This window comes from Rhineura floridana, chromosome 5 (genome assembly GCF_030035675.1).
Source record: "Rhineura floridana isolate rRhiFlo1 chromosome 5, rRhiFlo1.hap2, whole genome shotgun sequence".
Taxonomy (NCBI): domain Eukaryota; kingdom Metazoa; phylum Chordata; class Lepidosauria; order Squamata; family Rhineuridae; genus Rhineura; species Rhineura floridana.
Window position 1 is genome coordinate 116,144,261 of NC_084484.1, and position 24,572 is coordinate 116,168,832.

A 24,572-nucleotide genomic window follows, 5' to 3' on the forward strand; every position below is an offset into this window, starting at 1 on the left:
AACAAACCGTACTTAACACTTCCTAATGCATCCTTGAGGTCTCTGCTTTCCTTTATTAATGTGCGTGTCCATTCTTCCTTCCTGTTAACAGCTAATATGGCTTGGTCACACATTTTAATATTTTTACTTTGTTAGGTCCCACAACATAGTGGAAGACTGTGTTGATTTATTATGAGATCTGAGATAGGAAAATGGCCTCAACAGCACTGGTCAAAATAGACCAGACATTAAGCCGCTATCAATATGAAAGATGACACAACTTGCTATATATAAATGTTTTATCTGTTTTAGCAGTCATTTCTTGCACTCAAGTAAAAATAAAATTAAGACAAAATCTTAAATGAGATGGTTTCGGAATTGTATATCTGGCTTGACCCTTCTAGTCTCATAAATACATCCAAAATATACTTAGAGATCTACCTCTTTGTTCTCTCTGGAATTGCCTCTTCCAGAGTGCTCACCGTACATGATCCTAGAAGCATTTTAAAGATAAAGCCACTGTTTTCATTTCCTCAGGATCTTTTGCACCAGTTGGCATACAGTGTTGTAGAAGCCATGGTAACAATTGGCTATAGAATGCGGCAATAGTAATGTGAGTGAAGTTCTTTTAGGGCTATCCATATTTATCCATAAATAGGAAGTTTTCCTTATAATACATCTCTTTCTTGTTTTTTGTGACGGTGATAGGCAAGAAACACATAGAAATTGAGGGGATTTCAATGGAAGTGTTAAACAATATGCTTAAATGTCACTATTTCATAGCAACAGCCTAATCCTATTCAAACTTCCTCATAAGTAAGTCCTTTTGAGTTTAATGAGTTTACTCTCTAGTAAAAAGTGTATAGCATTGCCATATAAAGGGCATAACTTGGTTGGATCATGCTCATAGCTTTTCTAATGTGCTTAATCATGCCTTTCCGCCTCTTTTCTAGGCACATTCAAAGCAATAGTCAGCCTCCCCAGACTCCACTTCCACCACTAGGATATGTGTCTGGATCTCTAATATCAGATTTGGAAACAGATATTCCAGAAGATGAAGATGAGGATGATATTGAAGAAGAAGCTTTAGAAATCACAAGACCACTGAGAGGACTAGAGCATACACCAGGCTCTAGCATGGACAATCTAGACAGTTCAGTGACAGGTAGGCAAACAAAATAAACAGTAAACTCTATTTTTAAAGGTGTAAAATATGTCATAAATAAAAAAATGTTTAAGGGTATTCTATTCTGCTCTACTTCTGTTGCATTTAAAATGTGTTAATATTAAACACAACACTTAAAGGATTTGAAAGTGCTTTTGCTTTGCTTAATATGATAAGAAAATTCATGAATTTTAAAAAGCTTTAAATACATGAATGAAAACTAAATTATATCCCAGCTTTCATATAATGTTCACTTTACTGGGAAAGCAAGTCTATTACACATGGGACAGGGGTTATAAAAAAAGAAGCCTGACTCTCTCTCCCCCCCTTTTGAGATATATATATATATATATATATTATAAACCCTGTCTCTCTCTCTCTCTCTCTCTCTGTGTGTGTGTGTGTGTGTGTGTGTGTGTGTGTGTGTGTGTGTGTGTGTGTGTGTGTAGTACCTCAGGAAAACATGAAAACCTGGGGGGGGTCGCTGTGTAAAAGTGATGAACATCAGAAGAATTTTTTTCTGAATAACCTCAGAACAAGTTCTAGAATAAAGGAGCAGCTATATGGTGAAACTTTTATTATGTGCCCCACTTCATATTTAATCATTGTTCCCTTTCAGCCAAAACCCATTTAATTAATCGGACAATTTTTGCTTTACTATTTCTTATTCCTAACATGCCTAGGAAAAGTTACAACTAGAATTATCAAAGTCAAACCTAAAAAAAACTAAGTTTGCCAAACCTGAATTGGTAATAAAACTATTGTCAGTAGAAGATACAACCATTTCATTTCGTTAAAAAGTGCTGTTTTTACATGAATATCATGGTCTCATTCTAGGCCTCAGCAGACTCTCTTCAACTGATGTTGGACCTGTAGTTAATGTACTGTGTCTAGGTTGACAAAGGTCTATTGAAGCCCAAACATGCATGGTCTATACAGCTCATTAAAAATATTGCACATCTCTTCAGTCATTGATCTTTATGGGACAGTACTAATTTTTGAATATATCTTCAGGATATTTCTGTTCACTGAAGACAGATTAATGTTGTGTCTTTTAGTATTTGCCTTCCTTCTGTGTGCCTTACAAGTTGTTTTGAGTTTTTCATGCCCTTATCTAAACACTGCAGCTATGAAAACACATTGCCGTTTCTACTGTCATAGGAGGGATTTAGACAGTAATGAAGCATCAGTACCTCAGATTTCCCTCCTCTCTGTCTCTCTGTCTCTCTCTCTCTCATTGAATTAAAGGAAGTGGTGCTTTATCCCACTTTCCAGTTTCTTTTCCCCATGCGCTAGGGCCAGGCTGTTTGCCAAGCTAATTAAGATTTAAGACTGTAGCTTGACTGCTGTGATTTGAAATCCAGAACCAACTGAAGGCTTGTAGTTACAAGTTTAAGTCTCTGAATTTGGAAGATTGGCTTATTAGTGCACAAGTATGTTAAAGCTACTTTACCTAAGTTTGCTGGAATTTCTAGCATAATCTTCAGGCTGTAATTCTGCATATTTTTGCATATCTGTATAGTGAAGCTTTCCTATAGCAATCCAATGAAGGTCTTAAAGTGATAATACCTAAAACTTAATCTGCTACCAGTATACTGTCCATTTTTATGTATTATTATGTCAGTCTTGATGCAGGTGTGTGTTTAATATGCACAATTTGCATATTTACATTTCTGTGAGTTATTTTATCTCTGGTCTACCTAATAATGTATGGGTATATTGCTTACAAATTCTGCTGTAAAAAAATGAACACTGTGGTAACACAAGCCTTAAATTGCCTAACATATTATTTTTTAAATGTTAGTTCTTTGATACTGTGACATCTTAGGGAACAAAATGATATACTTTCAGCTAAAAATCTCCCCCCCCAACCTCAAATGGATTTACATGTCTTCATAGACATTCTCTTTTGTCTCCTTTAATAGCAAAGCATGATCAATGTCCTATTTTTTGTAAATATTTGGTTTTAAAGTCCCAACACGGCAAATAGTCTTGTGTAAAAACAAGACAATAAGTCAGTGAAACATTGTGTAGAGTGGTATCATAGACATATAAATGCTAAATGTCCTATTTTTATTAGTGGTAGTGTAGATCATTGATCTTCAACTGATGGGTTTGGACCCAAAACTGTGTTGCAGATCAGGAAAGAAAGCAAACATGATTCAATGTTATTGAATTTCAAGTTAGGAAAGAAACGTTTTCTTAGTTACCATTAAGCAATGCTTGCAATTAACAGATTTATTAAGTTGATCAAGAATATAGTAGGCAAAATAGGAAAATAGGAATCTGTCTTATACCAAGTCAGACCATCGGTCCATCTAGCTCAGTATTATCTGTGTTGACCAGCAGTGGCTCTCCAGGGTTTCAGTCTCTTTCCATCCTACCTGGAGATACCAGGGATTGAACCTGGGACATTTGCATGCAAAGCATGTGCTCTACCACTGAGCTGCTGCCCTTCCTTAAAATCTAAGAGCTGTGTCTGCCTAGTGTAGAGGTTGAAGTGTTGAGCCAGTGTGGTGTAGTGGTTAAGGTGTTGGACTACGACTTGGGAGACCAGACTTTGAATCTCCACACAGCCACGAAGCTCACTGGGTGACCCTGGGCCAGTCACTGACTCTCAGCCTCAGAGGGAGGCAATGGTAAACCACCCCTGAATACCACTTACCATGAAAATTCTATTCATAGGGTGGCCGTAAGTTGGAATCGACTTGAAGGCAGTCCATTTCCATTTCAGAGGTTGAGGGTGGGAATTAGAGTTCTGATAATCCATGTCCATAGTGACCAATTTCCTTCAAGACCCTTTTGGAGGTTAAGGTGAACTCCTTATTCACCTTTAAAAGATTTCTTCTTCAGGTCTCCTGACCAGAAGGCCTTCCATTCTGATCCACATCACAGGTTTTTGTAATGAGGAGGAAGCAAGCTATGTTCATGTCCTGCACAGATAAAAAATTCCCCACTATACACATGAGCCCAGGACTAGTGCCTGCACACTGTCTTCTGCAACTAGGGATGTTCCTTAGTGGCATGAGGATCTAACCATGGCCTAGATGGTGTTTAAGGGAGGAAGTTTTCTTCAAGGGTAGAGGATTTTACCATCAGTAGAGACATTGCCCTGTCATTTCTCTATTTTAGAGCCTTGAAGATTCCCACTTTACAAATCAATAAAAGGATGGAATAAACAATGGTTGAAGGTGTGCATCTTTCTAATATCAAAGGATTATATGCAGATACAAGACAAAAGAACCAGCAGTAATTCCTCCCAGGCCTTAATTCAGTACAAGCAATAACCACAAATTTCATAAGTACAAAGGAAGAACAGTAAACATACACAAGCTGCTGCTGCTGCTGCTGCTGCTGCTGCTGCTGCTGCTGCTGCTGCTGCTGCTGCTGCTGCTGCTGCTGCTGCTGCTGCTGCTGCTGCTGCTGCTGCTGCTGCTGCTGCTGCTGATTATTATTATTATTATTATTATTATTATTATTATATCCTGCCATTCCTCCCAGAAGGAGCCCAGGGTGGCTGTGTTATCTGATTCTCCACCAGAAAAAAAAGAGGCACACAGCATCTAATGGCTCCTCAGCTGACCACCCCAGGAACTCCCTTAGTTTATTATGTACTTATGATAAATAAATAATTGTGCCTTCCCCCCCCCAAAAAAAACCCCAAGGTTGCTAACAATAAAACATTCAAAATAGAACTATAAATGGTAAATGCCAATGACAGATAGATATATCTAACAAATAAATATGCCTAACAATTCCACTACTAAACATTAAACAAAATTCTTAAAAGCTTGCTTAAATTATTATTTATTATTATTATTTAATTACATTTCTAAACTGCCCTATAGCTAACAGCTCCCAGGGCGGTGTACAACACGATAAAACCACAATATTTAAAATACAAGCAAGTATGTATTGCGCATACAATTATAAAACATATTTAAAAACAGAGTAAAAGAAAATAAACATAAGATTAAATTAAAAAAAAAGCTTAAAATGCCTGGGTGAACAGGTGGGTTTTTACCTGGCGCCGAAAAGATGACAGAGAAGGCGCCAGGCGTATCTCATCTGGGAGGGTATTCCATAATTCAGGGGCCACCACCGAAAAGGCCCTAGATCTTGTTACTGTTCTCCAGGCCTCTGTATGAGTTGGAACCCGGAGAAGGGCCTTAGACGTCGAGCGGAGTGAACGGGTAGGAACATAGCGAGAGAGGCGTTCCATCAGATATTGCGGTCCAGTGCCATTAAGGGCTTTATAGGTAAGGACCAACACTTTGAATCTGGCCCGGAAACGTATTGGAAGCCAGTGTTAAAGAAAAACATCTTGCTATGGATAGACTATGGTTACCAAATCATGGCATTCTAGGTAAGATAAAAGCTGGTTTTGGCCACAACTACTGCTTGAAAAGAAACAATGCTGGGTTGATAAGCTTACATGGACCACATACATGATATTTTAGGGGGAGCCAAGAACCCATCTATAATTGACACCTTAGGCTAAATCGCAGTATTTCACAACCACCATTATTTCCATCGTAATCTAGATGCAGGCTGCAATCCTAAACAACTTACTGGAGAGTAAGTCCCACTGAATTTAATAGGATTTACTTCTAAATAGGACTGCACTCTCAGTTTCATAGTGGCTAGTAAGTCTTTGGAAGGTTTAGTTTTGAGTATTAAGGGCCTGGCCATCGTCTTTGTTAAAGGCAAGGTAAGACTTAGCACCAGTTCTCACACAGCATTTCCAAGGTATAGGCTCATCTCCACTATTTATTTATCTATCTATCTATTTATTTATTACATTTCTATCCCACCTTTCCTCCAAGGAGCTCAAGGTGGAGTACAAACACATTTCTCCTCACAACAATCCTGTGAGTTAGATTAGAATGAGAAACAATGACTTGCCCCAGGTCACTTAGTGAGCTTCATGGCTAAGTGATTTGAACCCTGGTCTCCCAGGTCCCAGACCAATACTCTAATAACTACACCATTAGTGTTACACTTTGTGTTATACTTCTACCTCATTCTTCTTCAATAGTACAGTAATATCTCAGTTAACAAAGTAGATATGTTCCTGGACATTATTTCTTTAACAGAAACTTTGGTACCAGAGATAGGAATAACATGGAAAGATTAGGGATAGGTTTCTCCACCCACTCATAGATGGTGGGGACAACTTCCACAGGGGCTTTAAAGGACACCTACCTAGCACCCTCCCCCCCTTAATCATATTGGATCCTTCCCTCCCCAGCTGTGGGAGAAAGCAAGAAATCTCTTTAATGCAAAGCAAACGCACAGGTTTTTTGTTTTTACCCTAGCAAAGCAAAGGCACAGGCTTATCAGTTTATTGATAGCAAAACAGAAACAGGCTGCTCAGTTTCACCTTAAAGCAAAGGCACAGGCTTGAAAGTTTATCCATAGCAAAATTAAGTTGGTCAGTTTCACCTTTAAAAAAGCCTTTGTTAAAAGGAGCTTAGTTCCTGGAGGATTTGTTAATGGAGATATTACTGTATTCAGAAAATTGTATATGTGGTTGCTTTGCATCTTCTGTTCCTCTTGACCTTCCTTAGAACCAGGTGGATATCAGCTGAGTTATTTGCAGGGCTGCATGCCTTTTGTGTCAATATATTGCAAACCATTATCCAGAGACTGGAGACTACATATTCTGGGTGATAAGTAGCATGTTATTTGACTGTTATGAAATTAGAACCTTTACATTTTTAACTGTCTGATAATCAGGTGTTCTGTTCAAGGCAATTGCAAATCAAAGATCAATTTTAAGTCTTGAAAGTTTTATAAAATCAGTTTTTCTGATAAAGGCATATTCGGGTATGACTTTAAAGCATACTGTAGCATTGATTATGTGGAAATTGTACTACTGTGTAAAGTCATCTTTAGATACAATAAAAAGGAATTCCTGTTGTCACTACTGTTAGTGTTGGAGTTGAATACTGGCAGAACTTTACTATAGCTGAATCCCTGCTAAAGGAGCACACTTTATCCTGCACACAGTCTCATTGAGATTCGAGCTTTAAGAAGCAACAAGTTGGCATTTATTTTAAAAAAATACATATTGATAGGAAAGATCCCTAGGTCTGGCAAATGAGGCGGAGATGCAACATGGTATGCTTGGTTAAGAGATGAGAGATCCAGAAAGGTCTTTTCTCCAAGGGAGAGTGGAAGTAGGTAGTGTGGTCAGCAACTCTAAGAGTATCAGTCTAGCACTGGAAAGTTAGAAGGGAAAGGATAGTCTGGGAAACATGGAGGATCACCTCTCTGTCTAGTCTTTCCAATGCCTTCAGCCTTCACTGTAAGCTGAATTTATTTATTTATTTATTTATTTGATTTATATCCCGCCCTTCCTCCTGGCAGGAGCCTTAACACTTACAGCAATTACTGAGGAAGCAAATATGGTGAGTTTCATACATGGAAGCTAATAGACTGTGGAGAAGTATGCTAAAAAAAAGAAAACAAGAATAATAAAAGACAGTTAATGCTGGGTAATTAGACTTTGGTCTAAACTGTACATCATACATGACTAGAACTGGAAGGGCCATTGAGCCCAACCTCCTGCTCATTTAAATATAAGGTAGAATGTATACATCTGTAGATTTGTTTCCTTGCCAGAACATTTTAATAAACAAAACACAAGCAATATATATGTTTGACATTTTTTATAGATGCAAACATCATCAAAGCATTTATAAACGTTAATGAAAAATGAATTTATGCCACTTAGCCAAATTTATTTCTGTTTGAAATTTCAATCTTTTCCAACAATCTTTTTCTTTCCTCCATATTGCTGAAAGGGACAAAAATTTCTCAAATTTATTCAAGCTAGCATGCACATATAACATTAAGTAGTTGTTCGAATGTTGCTGAGCAGTAAAATACTATGATAAAGTGGCATCTTGCTATGCCTTCATTACATCTTCAGCACTAAAATTAATTTATGATCTGTCATCAATTCATTTACATGTCGTTTTATGCTAAATCCATCCTTGCTGATGAATGCGTATCTCTAGATCCATTAAGCTAGAGTAAAATCTGTGCTTTATAATATGACCCTACTAATTGTTGCATTACCATTTTTATGAGATACAAATTCTACAGATCCCCTTCTCAGAGCACATATTTAAGCCATGAACACCTTATTTCCACTAAATGAAATTGCCAAACTGCCTGAACAATCAAATGAATACTTTAAAATAATAATTAAAAGAACAATTTCCCTCCTTTGTATTATGTGTATGTGTGTGCTATGTTACTATTTTCAGGTGCAAACCTAATTTAAAGAATAAATTTAAAGAGGACATTATTGTGGTTTAGTTACTTGAGCTTAGCAATTATGTATCTGGTGGGAAAGGCAAAGAGTGCCAGTTCTTGTCACCACTGCTGACACCATTGAATTCTGTAACTAATGCCAGTGCAGCAATTAAAAAGTAGACTCTCTTGTGTAGCCAGATCGTTAAAACATTTCACAGATGTTATAAGCAATCTTTATATACCAATATTTAACATGTTATACCACAATTTAACCTCAGCGTGTCTGTGAAGAGTCCCAAAGTAACAGGTGTTTGTCCTTGTTTCAACCTTTATGTCATTGCTGAAGTACATCCTACAATTTTCCATTTTTAAAATTCAAGTCTGACCAAAGTAGCTTCAACCTATTATTTTACAGCATAGGATTGCCCAATATAAAGTGGACCATAAAGAACAAAATCTGGCCATGGCCAGCATAGAAATAGTTCAAAAATGCTGTCAGAATGAAAATTTTATGCATAGACAATGCCTTATGAATCCTCCTGTTAATGGTACTAAGCAGCATTCCAAACTCAAGTATATCATTCCAGTTTTGTAAATAAGCCCAAAAAGGTTGCTAGGCTGCAAAAAAAAATATTAAAAATTACTATACTGCTGTGGCCAGCAGAGGAGATGAAAAGGGTTCTGTCTCCTGTACCGTTTGCATTTCTTTGCTGGGTTGTAAAGGAAGGAGTTTCTTCCCTCGGTCAGCTGACTTGGTTCTCTGATGAGCACAGATGATAGAGGGAGCACTCCATCTCCTCCACCCCTAACTTGCTTACTCACGTGCATGCACTTCCTTGTCACTTGTGACTACTAGGCTAGCACTTAAATACAAAGCTGTATTACTCCTTCATTTGTCTTTTCTGCCTTTATAGTACATTGGGGACCTAATTGTATGAAGGGATCACCGTAAAATATTCAGACTGCAATTATGACATATCATTGCCTCATAAATATGTCTACCACATTAAATAGCAAAATGCAGATGAAAATTGAAGTTAGAATGAGCTATTAAGAAAAGGGGGGATAACAATCAGCTAAGTGAAAGTAATGTTTATTGGCTTTCTTTTTTATGGAAATTCTGTGAAATATACTTTCATTGTGAGAGAAAATGAAATTTAAATGTTTAATTATGAATTATAACCATTTTTTAGATTTTGGTTTCCATGTGTATGTTCCTGAGTTGAATAAAGCACAATTCAGATTGGTCTCTGTCAGATTTATGTCCCATGACAGCTATAAATTATGAGGTGCTTTCAGTCTTACGCTGTCCAAAACCAGGAATTTTATCCAGCACCTTGGAGACTAGAATTCATGTAGAGTTTGAATGGCCTGTGCTGACCATAATATCAATCCTGATTGCAAGATTTAATTTCTTTCTCTCTAGATTCTAGCAGCTCATTGGTATAGTGGATGTGCATAGACACATAGGTGGGCAGTCTGTGGCTTGGATCTGATTTTATGTGGCCCTCAATACAACCTGAAGCTGTCTTATTCTTCTAGCCCATCAGAATCCCTTTCTTCCAATTTGTTTCCCCCTTATATTTCCTGGCTTTTAGAATTCCGTGACCCCTTTCTATTTGGTTTCAGAAGAATGAAGTAGGACAGTATTTTATTTCATAAAAATATTTTTTTTAAATGTAAATGTATTGCCTTCAAGTCAATTTTGACTTATGGTGACCCTATGAATATGGTTTTCATGAGGCTGAGAGGCAGTGACTGACCCAAGGTCACCCAGTGAGCTTCATGCCTATGTGGGGATTTGAACCCTGGTCCAACACCTTAACCCAGCCTTTCCCAACCAGTGTGCCTCCAGATGTTGTTGGACCACAATTCCCATCTTTCCTGACAATTGGCAATGCTGGCTGAGGCTGATGGGAGTTGTGGTCCAACAACATCTGGAGGCACACTGGTTGGGAAAGGCTGCCTTAACCACTACACCACACTGGCTATTTTAAATTTTTTTTTACTTTTTTCCTGGTTGTATGGCTAAGGGGAAATAAGGGTGGTATCCCCCCCACGAGAACACATTAGTAGGCTTCTGCAATGTTGTTTGTTTATTTATTGCATTTATATCCCACCTTTCTTTTTCATGATAGAAACCCAAGGCGGCTTACATGTGGTTCCCAGGGGGTCCCGTATCCAGGCACTGACCAGACCTGACCCTGCTTAGCTTCAGCAGGGAGCTGGCCTTATGTGTCTTCAGACCACAGCCTGGGACCTGTTGTTGTTGTTGTTATGTGCCTTCAAGTCAATTACGACTTATGGTGACCCTATGAATCAGTCACCTCCAAAAGCATCTGCCTTGAGCCACCCTGTTCAGATCTTGTAAGTTCAGGTCTCTGGCTTCCTTTATGGAATCAATCCATCTCTTCTTTGGCCTTCCTCTTTTTCTACTCCCTGCTGTTTTTCCCCAGCATTATGGTCTTTTCTAGTGAATCATGTCTTGTCATTATGTGTTCAAAGTATGATAACCTCAGTTTCATCATTTTGGTTTCTAGTGACAGTTCTGGTTTAATTTGTTCTAACACCCTATTATTTATCTTTTTCACAGTCCGTGGTATGCACAAAGCTCTCATCCAACACCACATTTCAAATGAGTTGATTTTTCTCTTATCCACTTTTTTCACTGTCCAACTTGCACATCCATACATAGAGATTGGGAATACCATGGTCTGAATGATCCTGACTTTAGTGTTCAGTGATACATCTTTGCATTTGAGGACCTTTTCTAGTTCTCTCAAAGCTGCCCTCCCCAGTCCTAGCCTTCTTCTGATTTCTTTACTATTGTCTCCATTTTGGTTAATGATTGTGCCAAGGTATTGATAATCCTTGATAATGTCTTCATTGTCAACTTTAAAGTTATATAAATCTTCTGTTGTCATTACGTTCATCTTTTTGATGTTCAGCTGTAGTTCTGCTTTTGTGCTTTCCTCTTTAACTTTCATCAGCATTTGTTTCAGATCATTACTGGTTTCTGCTAGTAGTATAGTATCATCTGCTTATCTTTAATTATTGATATTTCTCCCTCCAATTTTCACACCTCCTTCTTCTTGGTCCAATCTTGCTTTCTGTATGATATGTTCTGCATGTAGATTAAATATATAGGGTGATAAAATACATCCCTGTCTGACACCCTTTCCGATTGGGAACCAGTCGTTTCTCCATATTCTGTCCTTACAGTAGCCTCTTGTCCAGAGTATAGGTTGTGCATCATGACAATTAGATGCTGTGGCACACCCATATCTTTTAAAGCCTTCCATAGTTTTTCATGATCTACACAGTCAAAGGCTTTGCAAACCTTACAAAACATATAGTCCTGAACTCAGAAATATTTGCTTAACAACCGTCTAGGTTTTCAAGGTGATACACAGAACACTCAAAGAGAATCCAGACTTTAAAGTCTGAAACACAAGTAAAAAAATCCAGACCTGTGTTAGACTTTTTTCTCTCAGTGGTCACTTAAAAATCAGCCATGTTCACAGAGAATCTATAATCCTATTACTGACCTTGCCCCATACCCTGACCTTCTTCTGCAGTTTAAAAGTTAAAAAAATTAAATTCATTAAAAAAATTCATTACTGATTTTAATTAATTTTAGAGAATTAGCATTGGAGTCTATGATAGTGTAGGCATGCTCAGTAAGAACCAACTGTCAGTGTTCTAAAAGCCAGAACTAACAGCTCTTTGGCTAATCAGGGGGCCACATCCATGTCAGACATTTTTTCCACTTTAGACAGTCATTGCTTCCCCCAAAGAATCCTGGGAAGTGTAGTTTGTGAAGGATGCTGAGAGTTGTTAGGAGACTCCTATTCCCCTCCAGTGGCCAGAGTGGTTTAACAGTCAGCCCCTATTTACAAAGATTTCTGGGGTTTGTAGCTCTGTGAGAGGAATAGGGCATCTCCTAACAACTCTCAGCACCCTTCGCAAACTACACTGTGCAAGACCAACCCAAATGGTGTTTTCGTTTTTACAAATTTGTAGGGCAGTATAATATCTCAGAGAGGAGGTCAAGTCTCCTGTGCTCCTGGTATATTCACTATAGCTGCCCCATTTCCCTGCTTTTTAAGGTTTTATAGAAATATCTGTTGGCTATAGGTACATTCTTAAACTGTAAGGGGTTTTTAGCTTATTAGTGAAGAGTGAATATAGGTATGAGGGGATCACATGAAAAAAACTACCTGTAATTTGATGTAATATGGCACCAAGTTATGTAGAAATCATGGATATATCGATTAGTTTTAATATTTTATTTATTTATAAAAATATTTGTATACCACTATTTCGTTAAAAACATCAAAGCAATTTACAATGCATTAAAAATGGCAACCACCATAAAATAAAAAATATTAAAAATACAATAAAAATAAAGATCAGCTGTTGGGGAGGAAAAGCATCTTCTTAATTGCCTGCATAAGCATGGCGGAACTGAAAAGTTTTCAGCAGGCACTTAAAAGTTAAAACAGAAGGTGCCTGCTGAAACTGTGTTGGACAAGCATTCCAGAGAAGCAGACTGATGACACCGAAGTCTCGATTTCCTGTCAATGTTAAATGAGCCTTGCCAACTCAGGGGATGACCAAAGCCGCTCCTGCAGATGATCTTAGATGATCGAGCTTGGATCAAGCTGTTGTGGTAAATTCTGTTGTTACATAATACTTATTTAAGAGTAAAGTCTTCACATGTGGAGCTGAGGTGTATAAAATCCTGTGCTTAATAATTCTAATTATCCTTTTCAAGTAGAACCACCAGAATGAAGAAAAAGACTAGTGTTTAAAAGAGAACAGTATAGATGCCTATTCCTCGTACATGGGCTTGTAAGCTTTAAGAAACAGATTGCTAAACATGAATAAGGATAATAGTTTTCCTTTTTATTACCTGCAGAACATCTGGTACTACTAAAGTTCAGGGACGAATGTGTGAGTCTAGCCCCCGCTTCCTCTTTTATTTATAACATTCTGATTGCTTCAGCACCTCAAATATTTTATGGAATTTAAAAACAGAATCCAGGTTTTTCAAATAGTTGATTTTGTTCTAGATAAAGTGCTTACTGCTGCTTTCAGCAGGAGAAAAAATTGCAGCTGGCAGACAGCATGGAAATTAAAACAAGCTATTGGAAAACAGAGTGAGCTGTATTGTATGAAACAGACACCTGCTTAGAACCTGTTTTATCCTGTTTGAAAAAGCTACAGCTGATCTGAGAGAAATGTTAACCCTGTGACAAAATTAGATCCAGACTTGGCTAAAACCAGATTTAAACCAAATTTGTTGTTCATCCTTGTCCTCAAATTTTAAGAAAATAGAAGAAGAGTCCTGCTGGATCAGACATCTAGTCCAAAGTCTCATTTCCCATAGCAGTCAGCCAGATGCCTGTGGGAAGCCCACAGGCAGGATGTGAGCACAAGAGCTTTCTCCTGTATATATCCCTTGCGACTGATATTTAGAGGCGTAGTGCCTCTGATCCTGGAGGTACCCACATTCACAATGGCTGTAGCCATTGCTAGCATTAATATCCATAAATTTGCCTAATCCCATTTTAAAGCCATTTAAGCTGGTGACCATCATTACATCTTGTGGTAACAAATGTCATTGTATGGTGTTCCATGAAGAAATGCCTCTTCTTGTCTGCCCTGCATCTTCTACCACTCAGTTTCCTTGGATCATCCTGGGTTCTAGTATTATGAAAGAGGGAGAAAAATGTTTCACTAACCACTTTCTCCACATTATACATAATTTTATAAATCTCTATTATATCACAAATGTTGTGACCTTCCCAAACAATGGAAGTTGATCATTTTGATCAAGGCGCTATAATATCTTTTTTGAGTACTATACTCAGTATTCCAAATACTGTTGCACCATAGATCTGTATAAAGGTATTATAATACAGTAGGGCTCGCTTCCCGGTGTTGCACTAATGCGGCGGCTTTCATTCCCCATTTTAAAGCCGCTTTTGCCGCTTTTGCGGCATTTTTGCATCATTTTCGCGCGATGTGCCCCATTATACTCAATGGGGTTCCGCTTTATGGCGGTTTCCGCTTTACGGCGGGGGTCCGGAACGGAACCTGCCGTATAAGTGGGGCCCGCCTGTATTAGCAGATTTATTTGTTTTTAATCCTTTTACCTCACATGTAATTCATCTTTTTTACAGCTACTATACACTGGGTTGAAGTTTTCATTGAGGTATCCACCACGACCCCAAGATCTGTTTTCTAGTCAAGTGATGTTGGGGTTTTTGTTCCAGAATGCATCCATTACACTTTCACTGTAATGCATTCATCATTTTAATGCCCATTCACCCAGTTTGGAACTATCCTTTCAAAGCTCCTCTCAATCCTTTATTCTGTTTACCACTCTGAACAATTTGGTATCGTCTCCATCTTACTGTTCATCCTTAATTCCAGATCATTTATGAACAAGTTAAAAAGCATTGGTCCCAAAACAAATGGCAAGAAAAAGGTTTTGACAGGACTTGCAAAATGACCTAGAAAGTGTTCTGTACATCCCTTCATTGTCACCAGATGTCTCCTGAAACAAAAAATGGAGAGAATTTGCAGAATCCTGCTCAAGCAGATTGTTGGATGGATTTTGAGGGTAGGAAGAGACTTAAATGAAGCTAGAAAAATTGCTTGGGATGGGGAGGTTGTGCCTTCCCTTAAAAATCCTGATTTGGCAAATGGAAGCCTTGCAATGAAAAACAATGATTTGTCAGTAGCATTACTTAGTGTGATATAGCTTGGTAGCATAGGCTAGCAATAAATATATATTCACTAATAGGCAAAAAACCTTGCGGTTTAAGAATGTACCTATAGCCCACAAATATTTCTAGCAAATTTTAAAAACCAGGGAAATTGGGCAGCTGTAGTGAATGAACCAGGGGAACAGGAGACCTGACCTCCTCTCTGAGATACTGCACTGCCCTACAAATTGTCCAAAATGCAAACACAATTTGGGTTGGTCTTTCACAGTCCAATCCACTTCCCATGTAACTTGGAAGAATTTGGCAACATGTGCCTCTGAGCATATGGTGAGTGGTGGCAATACATGCCATCTCCAAAGATGGAGGATTACATTTTTGTATGTTTGTTGGTGTTCTTCTTACTTTGTTTCATTCCTGTGTTACTATTGTGTCTACAGAGAATCTAATCTAGAAAGTTTTATTTCTCTCATTATTCATCCTAGAAATCTGTGTCAAATTTATTTTTATTAATTTCAAAGCCTTTTTATTGGTCAGTGTCATATGATGATGAATACAGCCTTTTGTGTTTCAAATTGGAAGTTATGTTCTGTTTCTATTTTGGGTCATTAACAGTTGAATCTGAAACTGCAGTTTGCTGTAAAATCAGACTGATTACAATATGTTGCTACTTCAGGAATGACTCTAGCTGTTGGAAAAAACAAACTTAGCCTACCCAAGATACATGTTTTCAGCCTGCTATGTTTCAACCACTTCATTTAATGCAAGGTGGGCACAGTCAATTAAAAACATAGAGCACACCTAGAATTTTGCTAGAATATATTTCACCTCTCATTGATTTATTTTGTGCAAACTGAGACACTCCTGATGTCCACTGGAGATTATTCTGCAGAATAGTCAGTGCCATTATTCCACAATTATTTCTGGAGTTTTTTTAGTGTAAATTTTGCAAAGTGTTGCTGTACTTCACATATTGACAGAAACAGAAGGAAAAGAAAATGATTTCCTATAGGAAACTTCACTAAAAGTGCATAGTAAATCAGACATATTTAAAGTGACTCCCTTTAGGATGCACACCTTAACGTGGTGAGGGGATTTGAGAGTGTTGAAGAAGCTGAGAGCAATGCCGTCAGGAGTCTAGACCAAGAGGCTAGACACCTAGCAGGGGCACCCATGGCAGAATGGTCAAAGCTGAGACACCAGACTAAGATGCATCCAAACTCAGAGGAAGGCAATGGTAAACCACCTCTGAATACCTCTTACCACGAAAACCCTATGAACAGAGTATCCAAAATGCAACACGAGATAATGCTGGAAGATGAGATCCCAAGTCAGAAGGCACTCACCGAGCTACTGGGAAAGAACAAAGGACAAGTACGAGTAGTGCTGTGGCTAAAGATGCAGCTGGGTCAAAGCCGAAAGGAAGCCCAGAGGCTGATGCGCACAGATGCGAAAGGAGAGTCTGGAGTTGTATGACGCACACAATAGGAACATGGAATGTGAGAAGCATGAACCAGGGAAGTTAGAAATTGTCAAGAAAGAAATGGAACACATCAACATTACAATACTTGGTGTGAGTGAATTAAAATGGACGGGAATGGGACATTTTCAATCAGGCAACTACAAAATATTTTATGCAGGAAATGAGAAATCAAGAAGAAACGGGGTTGCTTTAATAGTGAGAAGTGATGTAGCAAAAGCAAGTAGGAGCTACAACGCAAGGTCTGAGCGAGTGATATCAATGAGATTAAATGGGAAACCTATTAACATAACCATCATGCAAGTCTACGCTCCAACATCAAATGCAGAAGAAGAAGAATTGGAGAGATGTTACGCAGAAGTACAGGAAGAAATTGATCACACACCCAAACAAGATATGATGATAACCATAGGGGACTGGAATGCAAAAGTAGGGAACAGAGAAGAACTAGGAATTGTGGGGAAATGGGGCTTAGGTAACAGAAATGAAGCAGGAGAAAGACTTATTGAATTCTGTGAAGCCAATGATTTGTTTCTTGCCAACACATTTTTTGAGCAACCAAAAAGATGACTGTACACATGGACATCACCAGATGGTCAATATAGGAATCAAATTGATTATATAATTGAAAACAGAAGATGGAGAAGTTCCATACTTTCTGTGGAAACAAGACCAGGAACAGACTGCAGGACAGATCATGAACTGATTGTATTGAAAATCAGAGTAAAGCTAAAGAAGAACAACAAAGCACTCATAATGCCAAAATACAATTTAAATAACATCCCAGAAGATTATAAATATCAAATAAGGAACAGGTTTGAGGCTTTAAACATAGTTGACAGCAGAGCTTGGAAAAGTTACTTTTTTGAACTACAACTCCCATCAGCCCCAGCCAGCATGGCCACTGGATTGGGCTGATGGGAATTGTAGTTCAAAAATGTAACTTTTCCAAGCTCTGGTTGACAGAGAACCAGAAGAACTATGGACTGATGTCAGGAACATTATCAGGGAAGAATGGAAAAAGACAATACCTCTTGTTAAAAAGAGAGAAAGACCTCAATGGATGACTGAAGAAACTCTTAAAATGGTTAAAGAGAGAAGGAAAGCAAAAGCAAAAGGAGATAGAAACACAGTCAGAACCCTAAATGCAACTATACAACGACTAGAACGTAGGGACAAAGAAAACTATTACAATAGTTATTGTATAGAAAAGGACAACAAAAAGGGTAGAACAAGAGCCCTATTCCAAAAGATTAGAGAAATGAAAGGGAAATTTAAACCACAAGTAGGGATGTTGAATAATCAACAGGGGAACACACTGACTGACCGAGATGAAATAAAGGAAGATGGGAAGCAATACACTGAAGAACTCTATAAAAGAGATGCAAGGATGACAGATTCATTCATGGAGGAACCATGTGATGAAGAACCAGAAATTTTAGAATGTGAGGTGAAAGCTGCTCTTAAAATGCTTGGAAGAAACAAATCACCAGGAATAGATGGCATACCAATAGAGTTGCTACAAGCTACTGAGACTGAATCTGTCCAAATCTTGACAAACATTTGTCAAGAAATATGGAAAACTAAACAATGGCCCACAGACTGGAAACGTTCAATATATATCCCACTTCCAAAGAAAGGGGATCCCAGAGAATGCAGTAATTACCGAACTATTGCCTTAATATTCCATGCAAGTAAAGTAATGCTCAAGATTCTACAACAAAGGCTCTTACCATATATGGAGCGAGAAATGCCAGACGTCCAAGCTGGATTTAGAAAGGGAAGAGGCACCAGAGATCATATCACAAACATACGTTGGATAATGGAACATAAGAACATAAGAAGAGCCTGCTGGATCAGGCCAGTGGCCCATCTAGTCCAGCATCCCGTTCTCACAGTGACCAACCAGGTGCCTGGCCAACCAGAACGGACCAAGGAATTTCAGAAGAAAATCACCCTGTGCTTTATAGACTACAGCAAAGCCTTTTACTGTGTAGATCATGAAAAACTATGGAATGCTTTAAAAGAAATGGGGGTGCCACAGCATCTGATTGTCCTGATGCGCAATCTATACTCTGGACAAGAGGCTACTATAAGGACAGAATATGGAGGAAGAACAGATTGGTTCCCCATCGGAAAGGGTGTGAGACACAGTTGTATTTTATCACCCTATTTGTTTAATCTGTACGCAGAACATATCATACGGAAAGCAGGATTGGACCAAGATGAAGGAGGTGTGAAAATTGGAGGGAGAAACATCAATAATTTAAGATATGCAGACAATACCATACTCTTAGCAGAAACCAGTAATGATTTGAAACGAATGCTGATAAAAGTTAAAGAGGAAAGCACAAAAGCAGGACTACAGCTGAATGTCAAGAAGACTAAAGTAATGACAACACAAGATTTGTGTAACTTTACAGTTGACAGTGAGGACATAGAACTTGTCAAGGATTATCAATACCTCGGCACAGTCATTAACCAAAATGGAGACAATAGTCAAGAAATCAAAAGAAGGCTAGGACTCGGGAGGACAGCTGTGAGAGAACTAGAAAAGGTCCTCAAATGCAAAGATGTATCGCTTAACACTAAAGTCAGGATCATTCAGACCATGGTATTCCCAATCTCTATGTATGGATGTGAAAGTTGGACAGTGAAAAAGGCAGATAAGAGAAAAATAAACTCATTTGAAATGTGGTGCTGGAGGAGAGCTTTGTGCATACCATGGACTGCGAAAAAGACAGATAAGTGGGTGTTAGAACAAGTTAAACCAGAACTGTCACTACAAGCTAAAATGATGAAACTGAGGTTATCATACTTTGGACACATAATGACAAGACATGATTCACTAGAAAAGACCATAATGCAGGGAGAAACAGCAGGGAGTAGAAAAAGAGGAAGGCCAAAGAAGAGATGGATTGATTCCATAAAGGAAGCCAGAGACCTGAACTTACAAGATCTGAGCAGGGTGGTTCATGACAGATGCTCTTGGAGGTAGCTGATTCATAGGGTCGCCATAAGTCGTAATCGACTTGAAGGCACATAACAACAACAAACCTGAACTAGTATCAACTGTCTTAATAATATTGCTTCCTCCCTGCTAAAACAAGATCAGCACAGCACATGTCTTCTTGGTATTATTTGAGCTGATTGCAGGTGTTGCCACCACTCACCTTATGCTCAGAGGCACATGTTACCAAATTCTTCCAAGCTACACAGGAAGTGGATTGGACTGTGAAAGACCAACCCAAATGGTGTTTGCATTTTGACAATTTGTAGGGCAGTCCAATATCTCAGAGAGGAGGTCAGGTCTCCTGCTGCCCTGGTGCATTCACTATAGCTGCCCAATTTCCCTGCTTTTTAAAGTTTGATAGAAATATTTGTTGGTTATAGGTACATCTTAAACCGCAAGGTTTTTTTTGCCTATTAGTGAATTTCTCTGCTTTTAATCTGGGAGGTAAGAAATGGGATTGTGTGCATGCTTGCTGAGGATGGATTGATCATTTGCATGTTTATGGGGTTCAGTGGGATTTACTCCCCTGCAATCATGCTCAGGATAGGTGAAACTGACTATAGGGGATGGGGTGGGGAAGAGGAGGAGGGAGGAGAAGGAGGGCGGAGGGGAGGAGGGGGAGGGGAGCTGGAAGGACAGGTTTGATCATTTGCATGTTTATTGAGTTCAGTGGGAAATACTCCTGTGCAATTATGCTTAGGATAGGTGAGGGAAGGAGGAATAAGGAAGAGGAGAGGGGAGGAGGAAGTGAGAGGAGAGGGGAAGGTGGGAAAAGCTAGGTCTGATCATTTGCATGCTTATTGAGTTCAATGAGATTTACTCCTATGTAATCATGGTTAGGATAGGGAAAACTGACCATGGGGGAGGAGCAGGGAAAGGGGAAAGGAGAGGGGAGCAGAAGGAGGGGAAGGGGGAAGAAGGGGATTGGAGGGGAGGGGCAAAGGAAGGGCAGGGGAGGGCAGGTTTGTTCATTTGCATGCTTATTGAGTTCAGTGGTATTTATTCCCATGGAATCATACTAAAGATAGGTAAAACTGACCATAGGGAGGAGGAGTGGGAGGGGAAGGAGAAGGTGAGAGAAGGAGGAAGAGGGAGGGGATAGGAGGGAGGAGAAGGGAGGGTGGGTTTGATCAGTTGCATACCTTCTGAGTTCAGTGGGATTTATTTCTGTGCAATCAGATATGGCGACCCTATGGATGGTTTTCATGGTAAACAGTCTTCAGATATGATTTGGCCATTGCCTTCCTCTGAGGCTGAGGCAGTGACTGGCCCAAGGTCACCCAGTGAGCTTCATGGCTATGTGGGGATTAGAACCCTGGTCTCCCAGGTCGTAGTCCAACACTGACCTGGGGGAGGGGCAGGGAGAGTAGGAGGAGGGAGAGGGGAGGAGATTGGGTGGGTGTGCACTGGGCAGAGGGGAAGCTCCTTTCCTTTCCAAAATGAAAACATTGTGAACAGTATCATTGCTTTTCAGGGTTTCCCCCACTTTTATTCTACAGCAGGCATATGTAGCCTCCCACCCAAATTTAAACCAAAGCTGTCCCTGGCCACAACCACATCAGACCTTTCTTTCACCTTGGACAGTCATGGCTTCTCTCAAATAATCCTGGGAAGTGTAGTTAGTGAAGGGTGCTGAGAGTTGCTAGGAGATGCCCTGTTCGCCTCACAGACCTTTAGAGTGGCTGACTGTTAAACCAGTCTGGCCAATGGAGCTCTCTCAGGGGAATAGGAGTCTCTTCTCAGCACCCTTCACAAAATATACTTCCCAGGATTCTCTGAGGGAAGCCATGAGTGTCTCATGTGAAATCAAAGTCTGGTGTGGGTGTGGCCCCCTGATTAGGCAAGCCCAGCAGCTGTGAGTCTGGCTTTTAGAACACTGACAGTTGGTTCCTACTGAGCATGCCCGACATTATCATTGAGTTCCAGCCAAAATTTCTTAAATTAATTAAAAATCAGCCAGGGTTTTTTTAACTTTTAAACTGCAGAAGATGAAGGTCAGAGTATGGGGCAAGGTGAGTAACAGGATTACAGGTACTCTGTGAACATGGCTGGTTTTTAATGAATTTCAACAGATTACGAGAACTCTGAGAGAAAAAAGTCCAAAATGGCTCTGGGTTTTCTCTCTCTCTCTTTACACTTTGAACTCTCTATTCTCTCTGACTGTTTTGTGTATTGCCATGAAAATTGAGAGGAGTGTTAAGCAAGCGTTTCTGAGTTCAGGACTGTAAATTTGGTAAGGTTTTATTTTGAAATGAGCTTATGGGAAGCATCAGAATGGCATGCAGGGGTATTTTCAATTTAACATTGCGGAATGTGACAAATCCACACTGGCTATAGTATACAGCTGCTCTCGTGGCTGTATAATTTTCTCTTCAGGTTAATAACATTTTCCTGTAGCCTTCTTAGCAGTAAAAACAATGAAAGTGGGAGCTCTTATTGCTTAAACCTGCCTTGCCTAACCTGATGCCCTCCAAATGTTGTTGGACTACAGTTCCCATTGCTCTTGTCCATTGGCTGCACTGGCTTTTGCTGATAGGAATTGGAGTCTAACAACATCTAGATGGCACCAGTTTTCTTAAACCAATTCCATTTTTCTTCCATTCTTTTCATTCCCTTATCAAAGCTTGCCTTTTACACAAAGGCCATCACAGCTTCACCTTTTTCTGTGCCTAACTAGTTCCTGTATCATTTTAATCTTTTATTTAGACTTGACCTTTCCTCTAAACTTACCTTGGTATTGGTGTTGTAGTTTAAATTTTAGAACCTGAAAGCAGGGGGCATGACTGGCAGTAGTAGAAGCAATGGAGCAGACTGCTGCAAGTGAGGAATGCAGAAATCAATTATGGAACTTTGTAATCAAAATTCTTTGCAGTTAGAGAACTGTTTTGAATTGAGGGGTCTCTATCCAAGTGCCTGCAACTGCAAGTCAACATTAGCTGAATCCTGGCAAGGATGGACAGATTTCATATCTCACTAATCGTTGGTTGACCCAAAGGGAGGGACCCAAAGGTACTCTTCCATTCATGGAGAGAGATTTCCACTTAATGAACCTCTGTGAGTTGAAATGGACTTTTGGATCTAGCCCAGTATTTCTAGGTATATTAAGGTTTAAAATCAGCAACGTATTTCAGAAGAGATTTGTTGGCTAATTGGTTAGTGGAATACATTAGTGGGTTTGTTTGTTTTCTGCAGTGTTTATTAAAAGTTACATCAAAGAATAATACAACCTCATCGTTCACTAATATTTCAATACTAATATCTCAAAAAGTCACAATAGTTCAAAAAGATTCCTGCTTTTTCTCCACTCCTTAATTCTGACCAATCACTGAGTAAGTTCCAAGTCTGATAAAGAGTTCCATTTCTCCTTAATAATTCTTCAACACCTAGAATTTTTGTTTTCCTCTTAGGTACCATTTCAGCATATTAGTGACAAGCTCTTGTCTTATGTATACCAGCAAAAGTATCCTAGCTCCCAACCAGAGAAGCAGACTCAGGACTCGAAGACTGGGTTTTGCATTAAACTTTATTCCAGCAATCAGTACAGGTATGCAGCATCAAAACATAAGGTGCATATCAGAATACAGAACAGGCGCAAACTGGAAGCTGCAACTGAGAGCTATCACAACAAAGATTCTCACTCCCGCCACTCCTAATAAAAGAGAGGGGGCGGGCACACACTACTTGCTCTGGCTAACTCTAGCACTTTCCAACATTTGCACCAAGATGGGGGGCTCCTTCTGGGAGCAGAGGAGAATTTCTCTAACTGTAAATGCCTTTTGGTGTTTTTTTTATATGATCTTGGATTGCCAGCTCTCCTAGAGAAAGACAATCCATCATATTGCTCTGGTCTGATTTATTACCGTCTGTTTGCTCAATGAATTGGCTGGGCTGAGTGCCAGTAAAGATTCTTCTCTGACTGCTACAGGCGAGGGAGATGGTTTGGGGCCTTTCTAAGCAATTCCATTAGGAGACCCAGAGGCTTCTGGAACAATTTCTCCATGATTTCTTAATTCCATCATCATTGGCAAACCTTTCTCCATCCTCCCAATCCTGCCAGCATTCTCCATGGGCCCATGACAAAAAGCACAATTGGCCATTTAATATAAAAACAAAACTGTTTCCATTATTTCCTTAATTATAGATATTATTTTGGTTCAAAAGAGAGATAATTATGGAGATGCACCTACATGAGTTTGTTGACACCTCCGACATTTACCATGCTGTATTATAGTCATATTTCTGAGTTTGGTTGGCACTTTTTTCATTTGTATATCATTTTAAAGTGATTTTCTCTTAAATTGGTTTAGATGTAATATTGGATTTTGTGTATAACAATATATTCCCACATATTTTCTGTATTATTTAAGTCCATACTTCTTTTCCACACTGACCAGCTAGAATTTCTGTCTTCAAAGTAATCTGATAATATTATGAAAATAGACTTTAAGGCTTCACAGTTGTGTCATGCTTTGTCCTGCTAGAGCATATTTCAACTAGATATCAAGGTTACAGCCTGAGTGTGGGTCAGGATGTCTGATATTAGTTTGGTGGGCTGTGGTACTGCAGAAGGAAGAAGCAGCAGCAATCTTATCTCATAGTAATCCCCAAGGCAGTGCAGTTTTGGCCTTCATAGAATAACTAAGTAGTCCTTGCTGGTCTTCTCTCACAAGCCTACTTTTCTATCTCTGTACAGCTATGACATTTTAGAATGAGCTGAAATGTGTACTCCATTTTGTGTCTGTAAACAGGAATGTTAACCCTTCTGCTCTCCAGTAATTTTCCTCAAATAATATTAAGCATACAACTAGATTTTCTTGCAAGGGATGAGTTGTCTCTCTGCACCAAGGCTATGATTTCACTCCTGTTATGCAGTCATTAAGAAAATATATAGGAAAATACATTAAAAGGGCAAATACCAACATGTTTCTAATGTAG

The 24,572-nt window shown here is 39.1% G+C and overlaps 1 protein-coding gene across 13 annotated transcripts in view; it reads left to right on the plus strand.

Annotated features, from left to right (window-relative positions):
- Positions 1–24,572, plus strand: part of ROBO2 (roundabout guidance receptor 2) — an 863,595-nt gene that overhangs the window by 799,905 nt on the left and 39,118 nt on the right. For all 13 annotated transcript variants that reach the window (XM_061627931.1, XM_061627933.1, XM_061627938.1 and 10 more), the window contains one exon: positions 933–1,144. In XM_061627931.1, coding sequence (XP_061483915.1) covers positions 933–1,144 — 212 coding nt within the window. The remainder of the gene's footprint in view (positions 1–932; positions 1,145–24,572) is intronic.